This window comes from Mastomys coucha, unplaced genomic scaffold (assembly GCF_008632895.1).
Source record: "Mastomys coucha isolate ucsf_1 unplaced genomic scaffold, UCSF_Mcou_1 pScaffold12, whole genome shotgun sequence".
Classification (NCBI taxonomy): Eukaryota; Metazoa; Chordata; class Mammalia; order Rodentia; family Muridae; genus Mastomys; species Mastomys coucha.
In genome coordinates this window covers 94,196,619-94,204,865 of record NW_022196894.1, presented here as the reverse complement: position 1 = coordinate 94,204,865, position 8,247 = coordinate 94,196,619, and the positions used below count along the sequence as shown (strand labels likewise).

The following is an 8,247-nucleotide window of genomic DNA, read 5'->3' as shown; positions in this document are numbered from 1 at the left end:
GCAAAATGTTTGGAACTGCTATACCTTTTCTGTTAGTTTCATATTACCCACTTTAGACTAAGTACCTATGTGTGATATGCTGTGTATGTATACATGTGTCTAAACTGCTGATGGGCACGTGTGTTGGTTCTGATGTTAGCACACTTCAATTCCATCATGGTTATTTCTGGTACGAGCTGTTGCTGACATGATGTTGCTCTTAGATGCTCCAGTAGTACAAAGCCTGACTGAGAAAGAGCACCCTGCTTGGTTTCCTGCCAGCCCAGCCTGCCAGCCTTAGTTGTTTCTTAGTGCCTCATAGCCTTGCTACGTTGGCTCTAATCAGGAAACTGTCCTGTTCACTTTTTAATCATTCTGTAGTCAGTTGTTTCACTGCAGTTGCTTGGGTAGCGCATTTCCTTTCTCCTGTGTCAAGCTAAAAAGCTCAGAGTTGTTCTGTGATGAGGCCTGCCTGTGTGAGGAGAACTGTCAGAAGAGACCTCAGCGAGGCCCTGTTTCTGCTCTTGTTTTGTGCTAGTGCCAGAGGACGCCTTCCTTCTATTCATGTGGAATATGGCATGCTTGTCAGTTAGGGGCACCTGAGCTCCGCTCAGTAGAGGTTTAGCACGATGCCTCTCCCTTGTTTCAAAGTTGTGAAGCAGGAGTGGAGCACAAGGTCTGTGTGTGGGCCTCTGTTCTTCTGTGACCTTGAGAGGGGGCAGGTTCTTCCCTCAGTGTGGTTCCTTTAGATCCGGTTGGGACACAGCTTTAGAAAGCTCACACAAACCCTGTGTATGCTCTTCTCTGAAGAGTTGCCTTCACCCTAAAGTGGGAAAATATTTAACTTGAACTGGTCACTTCTTCCTAATGAGCTCAAGGCAAGCTAACAGATTACAAAATGAATGAGTCAAGCCCAAGATTTTTAGATACATCAAAATATCTTCTTAAAATTCTCCACTTTTCGACACTGGGGTCAGTTGTGATAATAAGACTGCTCATTTTTAATGTTGTATGGTATTTTGCATTGAAAAATAAAGTTAACACGGTATTACAGTCCCTATAAATAATCATTTACATGGATCTCTTTAAAGGTCCTGGAACCTGTGAGCCTCAGTTACCTCAATTGTAATTAGCAGAAACACCTACCTCACAGGGTTGTTGTGAGGACTTCATGAGCTGATGTATGTGGAAAGCACTTGGTGGATTGTAAAGTGCTGTGCTGTGTTACTGCTGTATCTGAGATGTTTTAAGTTTTTCCTCAGAAATAGTATAATAAACCTCCCAGGCTTTTCTGTTGTATATTAGTATATTAGTTGGTAAAACTTGAATAAAGAGTTTATTAAATATACATAACTATCTATAAAATCTTTCTTTGGGTTAACTTTCAAGATTTTATGTGTATCTAAAATTCATTTTAAAGACTGCAGGCACACAGTGTGGAAGGGCTCTGCCTTTGCTGCTCTTCACAGAGGAAGACCTCCTGAAATGCCCGTGAATTATGGCCCCCCACCGAATCTTGGTGAGTGAGGTTAGCCTATGAGGTACTCAAAACTGTTTGTTGAATTATCCTGAAGACTTATACATGCTGTGGAAGGGCTGGTAGAATGATACATACCAAATGTCAATTCCTTGTCAACGTAAGATAATTAAAATTAACCGAAAAAGACCGAAGTGTTTTTGTCACTGTTGTAGCATTATTAGTATGGAGAGTCCCTGGGGCTTCTCGAGTAGATGTGCTTACCTCCAGAAACTGTGTGAGGATCTTTTTAGTTTTTACATGTCGGCCCCTTAACCATGTTGTTGTTTTTATTTCCTAGTGGAGATACATCGAGGAAAACAGCTCACAGGGTGTTCCACTTTTAGCACAGCGTTCCCAGGAACTATGTACCAGCATATAAAGATGCACAGGAGGATTCTCGGACATCTGTCTGCTGTGTACTGTGTAGCATTTGATAGGACAGGACATAGAATCTTTACAGTGAGTTAACTTCTTAACCTCAATTTGGTTCCACTGGAGTCCTGTAGCCTCCTTCCTCAGGGATCTCTGGTGCATCTGAAAGAACATGGAGAGTCTGTTAGATCTGCTGCAGGGCCTAAGGTTTTGTAGTTTCAATACGTATTTCAAGTGACCAAGGAACATAGTCAGGTCTGGGCTGTCTTGAAAATGGTGGTTCCACATTGAAGAATCTTGGATTGCTGATGGAGAGGTGACAGTGAGTTTGAGGGCTGCTGGATCTACCCAGCTTCAAAATAACTGCAGTGTTGGGATATACTCTGTTTTCAAATAATAGGAATTACATAATTAAACATTTCTCTTCTTGCCTGTTTGAGACTCAAGATTAATCTTAAGTATATCAATAAAAGAATTCCTCCTCACTCCACAACAGAATTCTTAGCTCATCAGTGATGACTTAGGGTTATATAGATTAATCACTGATTTAGGAAAACAGATTTATTAATAAAACAACCTTTTGCCCATCGGTGGTGGCGCACGCCTTTAATCCCAGCACTTGGGAGGCAGAGGCAGGCGGATTTCTGAGTTTGAGGCCAGCCTGGTCTACAGAGTGAGTTCCAGGCCAGCCAGGGCTTCTCAGAGAAACCCTGTCTCAAAAAAAAAACAAAACCAAAAAAATAAAAAAATGAAACAACCTTTCTGTGTTAAAGTGCTTATTTGAAAACATTTCCAAGTGTTTTTTAGGAGAAAGAAAAATTTTTTTAAAGTAGACCAAAACCAAACTTAGCTGTGTTAAATGATAAGTTCTTTTTGGTTTGGGGATTGCAAGTTTGAGACTTTTGTTGGCTTATTTGAAACGAGGGTGCTTTCCCCACTGCTGTGTGTACTTTGCTTCCAGGAATCTAGCTAGATGTGTCAAACTGTTGATTTTGTAGCTTGTGAGCTAACTTGTTCCTGCAGCTGGTATTGGGAACAGGAGCTTAGGGTGGAACTCACTGCATTCTTGGAAGAGAACTTGGTGAAAATAGAATATGGAAGAATCTGATCCACAGACACTTTTATAAAGTAGACCTTTTGCTTGAAAAATGCTCTCGATCTCACGAGTGTTCTGATGATAGTAGTATTTCAGTATTTGGCTGGAAGGGAAGGGCTTAATAGTGGGGTCCCTATTTGAGTTTAATGGATACTGTGTTAACATTTGTATTGGGGTATTGCTTTTTCTTAGGGTTCAGATGATTGTTTGGTAAAGATTTGGTCAACACATAATGGCCGCTTGTTGTCTACATTAAGAGGCCATTCTGCAGAGATTTCAGACATGGCAGTGAACTACGAGAACACACTGATTGCCGCAGGAAGCTGTGATAAGATCATTAGGGTGTGGTGCTTGAGGACTTGTGCCCCAGTTGCTGTGCTGCAAGGACACACCGGGTCAATTACATCTTTGCAGGTAACTTGTAGCCTAGTGACACTAAGACCTAACTTTTGGAATTGAGAAGTAATGTATAATGTGATTATATGGGGTTTTAAAAACTTGGATATATGGGTTATTTTATTTAACTTATTTTTATTTTTATTTATTTATTTTTTTGGTTTTTTTTGAGACAGGGTTTCTCTGTGGCTGTCCTGGAGCTCACTCTGTAGACCAGGCTGGCCTCGAACTCAGAAATCCTCCTGCCTCTGCCTCCCAAGTGCTGGGATTAAAGGCGTGGACCACCACGCCCGGCTTTAACTTTTTTTTTAACATTCCAAATTTTATCCCCCTTCTGGTCCACCCTCTGGTTGTGGATATATGTTTTTTAAATTTATTTTTATTTTATGGGTGTTTTGCTTGTATCTATGTCTGTGCACCATTGTATGTGCAATGCCCATGGAGGCTAGAGGCATCCCTATGTGTGCTGAGAATTGAACCCACATCTTCTTTAAGAGTAGTGAATCAGTGAGCACTCTTGACCACTGAGCCATCTCTAGCTCTGGTGATTTTTCTACAAATTATGGAATAACAACATATAAGGAGGTGGGACTTTCTGGGTGGGGCCGCTCAGTGGTTGAACTGGATAAGGAGGTGGGGCATTCAACTGACTGCTCAGTGGGTAAATTGGATGAGAGCCTGTTAACAAACTGGCAATGTTAATGTTTCTGCTTAAAACTTGTGGAATTGAGTTGATAAAATTTATTTTTAAAAATCTTCCTATAAGTTGGAAGTAATGGAAATGTGGAAACCATAGCGGCCCTGTGTCCTGTCAGCTGGCCAGCCTTCCTGACCCGAATTCTGCCATTGTCAGGTTCTTTCTTAACTATTTCAGTTTGTAATTCTAAAGCATAATTCTTTTAAAAACAACCTACTGTGTAAGGTTAAAACTGGCAGTTGTCATGCAAATAGAGTAATTTTATTTAGTTTGAATTGGAAATAAAACAGAGTGGTGGTTGTAGAATTGAAAGACACTGGAGTCCCTACTTTCCACTGCCTGTTCTCTAGGTTGGAGGAACCTAGGTGACTCAGCTGTGGTCTGAGGTGGATGTTGCAGGTGTCATCCTGGGTTGCTTCCTGCTTTGCTTTGTGTTTCTTGTAAATCAGTTTTCTCTGCCAGAGCAGTGGTGTACTCTGGTGTTCATGAAGTGACCTTCAGGACCTGGCTGTCCTGAAACTCAGAGAAGCACCTGCCTCTGCCTCTCTAGGTCTGGAATTAAAGGAGTGTACCACCACTACTGCCATGCCTAGTCTTTGATTGCTATGTTTTTAATCACATTTCTTAGGTTAATTTACATCCATCATTAGCTGATTTGTGAGGCTTTTGATGACGTGTTGCATCCTTTGATTGGATTTGGTGTAAAGTATAGAGTTGGTTCCATTTTTATGTGCAGCTTTGGTTTGCTAAGCACCAAGTGCAGTGTGAGGATTATGTTCTAATATGCTTGTGGTAGGCCTTGAGAACTCTTGGTTATATATAGCACTGCTGTTGCATGGAGAGTATCAGAGTGAGACGCCAACTCTCTTGTCAGAAGGCACAGCATATCTGATATTCTATGTAGAATCCATTGATTACCACCTTGCAACCATCAGCTCAATAGGACTTACCTTAGAATTGCTAGAAACACTGCACAGAGATTAAAAAGCTGAGGCTTTATAATGAGATATGCATTGGTCAAAATGTAATAAATAATAAGAGTACAGAAGAGAACTTGTATTAAAAGGTGTTTGAGACTTTTAAGGGAGTTAGTAAGGATGTTTAGTTGAGTGTCTGATATGGATTCATGGATTAAGGGTGGATAAGGTTAAAATGTGTTGTGCAGGGTTTTGGTAAAATGTGAACAACCCTGTCACAATCAGAAGAGTTTCATCCTAGAAGTGAGGATGATCTAGAACTATATCTGCCTTTACAGAAACCAGAGCCCAGCTTCAAATAATCTCAGCTGTCCTGGATCAGTAATCACCAATCTGGTGCAGGCTAAAAGCATAAAGTTGCTTCATTTAGAGACAAGCAAACATAAGGCATAATAGAGGAATAGTAGAAAAAACTGCGAATAAGTATTAATAAGATCCAAACTTCACTGGACAGGAGCCATGCAGTGCTGAGCAGTAGAATGGAACAGAGATCAGGAAATACATGTTCTAGGTCTACATTGGCATGGCTGTGCTTACACAGCCTGTTGGAATAAGCAGAAGCAATTCTACCATTGAACTAGCTGCAGAGGCAAACTCTGCCGTTGAATCTATAGCTGATTTAAGAGCTCAGTGGCTGAAGCTCTGGGTAGTGGCATAGGCCTTTAATACCAATAGGGTAGTTGTGAGATCAAAGCCCGCCTGGGCTATATAGCAAGATCTTGCTTCCTAAAAAACAGGACCCCAACCCTCAAAAGAAATGCAATAGATAAATTTAGCAGAATATGGATACAACAAGAAATTTGAGAAAGAATTAGTGAGTGGAAAGGTCAGAAGAGAGAAGAGAGCATAAGAGATAGGTTTTGCTCAGGTAGACATTCTGTAATTGAAATCCCTTTAGTGAAGCATAGAATGAAGCAAACATGTTAGAAGGATATGGACTGTATGTGTGTACTTGAATTTACACACACACATATACACACATAAACACATTTTAAAGTGCAGATTGAGTGGGTGTGCTGGGTAATGCTTGCTGAGCCCAGTGTTCAGGAAACTAAGACAGGAGGATCACTGTAAGAAACCTTCATGGGCTACATAGTGATTTAAGAGTTAACCAAGGATGCAAAGTATTGAGATCCTGTTGCAGCAGCAGCAGCAGCAGCAGCGGCAGCACTGTTGTAGAGCTGTTAGAAATCAACGTGTCAGTCCAAGCAGGATTAGCAAAGCTGTAGTAGAGGGACATGGGGCAGCAGACTGTATCTGGAAGGCTGGTGCAGAACCCTATGACGGAAGAGCATTTTTGTAGACACTGCAGTCAGTGTCAGTATTCTTGATTTTATTGGGCTCAGGGCCTAGATAGCTTTCTGTCCTGTGTTCTCTCTCTTCTGCCCAGTTTCAAGTTCTCTCTCTTAGTTTGTTTTGAGAGTTCCAGGGTTACATAGAAAAATTCTATGTACACCTTGCTGGTCTTGAACTCATAGAGATCCACCTGCCTCTGTAGTGCTGGGGATTAAAGATGTGTGCCCACCGTTGCCCAGCTAGCTAGTTGGTTAGCACACTGTGTACCTGCCAAATACAGATGTCTTTTTTATTCTGATGTTTCAGTAGAACTTTGTACGGCGCCTTGCCCGGATGGCAGCAATAACGACGAACACACTTAGACTTCTTCTCTCACGGTTTACTCAGGAATATTCTTTTTGCGTTACAGCTCTCCTAGGTACCCAGGTGTTACAGCTCTTTAAGGTACCTAGGTATTACAGCTCTCCTAGGTTCTTAAGTGTCACAGCTCTTCTTGATGGCACGGCTCTTCTTGACTCTTCTTGATGTTGCTGCTGCTGCTGCTTCTTTCTTCTTCTTCTCCTCCTCCTCCTCCTTCTCCTTCTCCTCCTTCTCCTCTTCCTCCTTCTTCTTCTCCTCCTCCTCCTCCTCTTCCTCCTCCTCCTAGGTGCTGCAGGTCTGCTTGCTTCTGTGGAGTGGCCCTGACTGTCAAACCCTCATTAGCATACACCTGCTCGGGAGGGGCGCATGTGCAGTATACACCCGCTCAGGAGGGGCGCATGCGCAGTAGAATAGTCTAGTCTATTGCTGCCGCGGCCGTCATCTTGGATATGATCATCTGAGCGGCCGCTTAAGATCATCCAAGTGGCTGATGATCTTATCCAAGCGGCTGCCTACATCTCCCCCTTTTTTTATTTTATTTTATTTTATTTGAAGGCTGCTCACAATAGATCACTCTGCCATGGTCCCTGTCTTAGGTCATTCTACTTCAAGATCACAGCCTTACCCGTCATAGGATTCCCCCCCCCCCCCCCCCCCCCCCCCCCCCCGCCTGAGGGCTCCGTGTCTTAGGTTGGTCTGTGCTCGGGGAAGGTTGCCCGTCTTTGGGTGCCATGGAGCTGGTGCGTTTTACCAACTCTGAGTGTCTAAGGCGGATTATTGTTTTAGTGAGGCCAGCCAAACACTGGGAGATGTGTCATTCTCGATAGCCACCAAGGCTTGGTAAACCACTGCTTTATGTTTAGCATGCTCCCTTTTCTCATTCTGCAAAGTAGCCAGAAACAGAACACAACCCAGGAGGACCAAAACTCCCCAGAGTGCTATGCCCGCCCACTGTGGTATTGATCTTGGAAACACCGACAGAATCCTCCATCTCGGGTCCGCTTGGCTCTCGCTCAGAGACCCAAATGGGATCTCGGCGGACCTGTGGAAACACAAAAACAGAGCCTCTCGCCCACGTCAATACCGGATCCTGACCATGCCATGAACCTGTCAGAATATCTTTCCACTTCATAAATCTCTTCAAGGAACCTCTGCTGCACTGATGACGATCCACAGCAGAAAGGCCATCTACATCCAAATTTAAAATTTTTTCTTTTGGGGTACGGCCTTGGCCAATTCCCCCTTTTTGTTTTTGTAAAAGTTCTTTAAGAGTGCAATGCACACGCTCCACGATGCCCTGCCTTTGAGGATTATATGGCAGTCTGTGGGAAACATGAACTTCCATCCTTTTACAAAATGACATAAAGGTTTGAGTTGTATAGGCAGGTCCATTATCTAATTTTAGCTGCTGGGGTTTGCCCCAGGCAGCCCATGCCTCTAGGCTATGCGGGATGACATTGCATGCCTCTTCTCTACTCAAAGGTATAGCATGAATGATCCCAGAACACGTATCTACAGATACATGAACATATTTTAAAGTTCTAAATTCACATCC

The 8,247-nt window shown here is 42.8% G+C and overlaps 1 protein-coding gene across 3 annotated transcripts in view; it reads left to right on the top strand.

Moving 5' to 3' along the window:
* Window positions 1-8,247, top strand: part of Brwd1 (bromodomain and WD repeat domain containing 1) — a 103,446-nt gene that overhangs the window by 17,181 nt on the left and 78,018 nt on the right. For all 3 annotated transcript variants that reach the window (XM_031364521.1, XM_031364519.1, XM_031364518.1), the window contains exons 6-8: window positions 1,400-1,498; window positions 1,797-1,957; window positions 3,159-3,380. In XM_031364521.1, coding sequence (XP_031220381.1) covers window positions 1,400-1,498; window positions 1,797-1,957; window positions 3,159-3,380 — 482 coding nt within the window. The remainder of the gene's footprint in view (window positions 1-1,399; window positions 1,499-1,796; window positions 1,958-3,158; window positions 3,381-8,247) is intronic.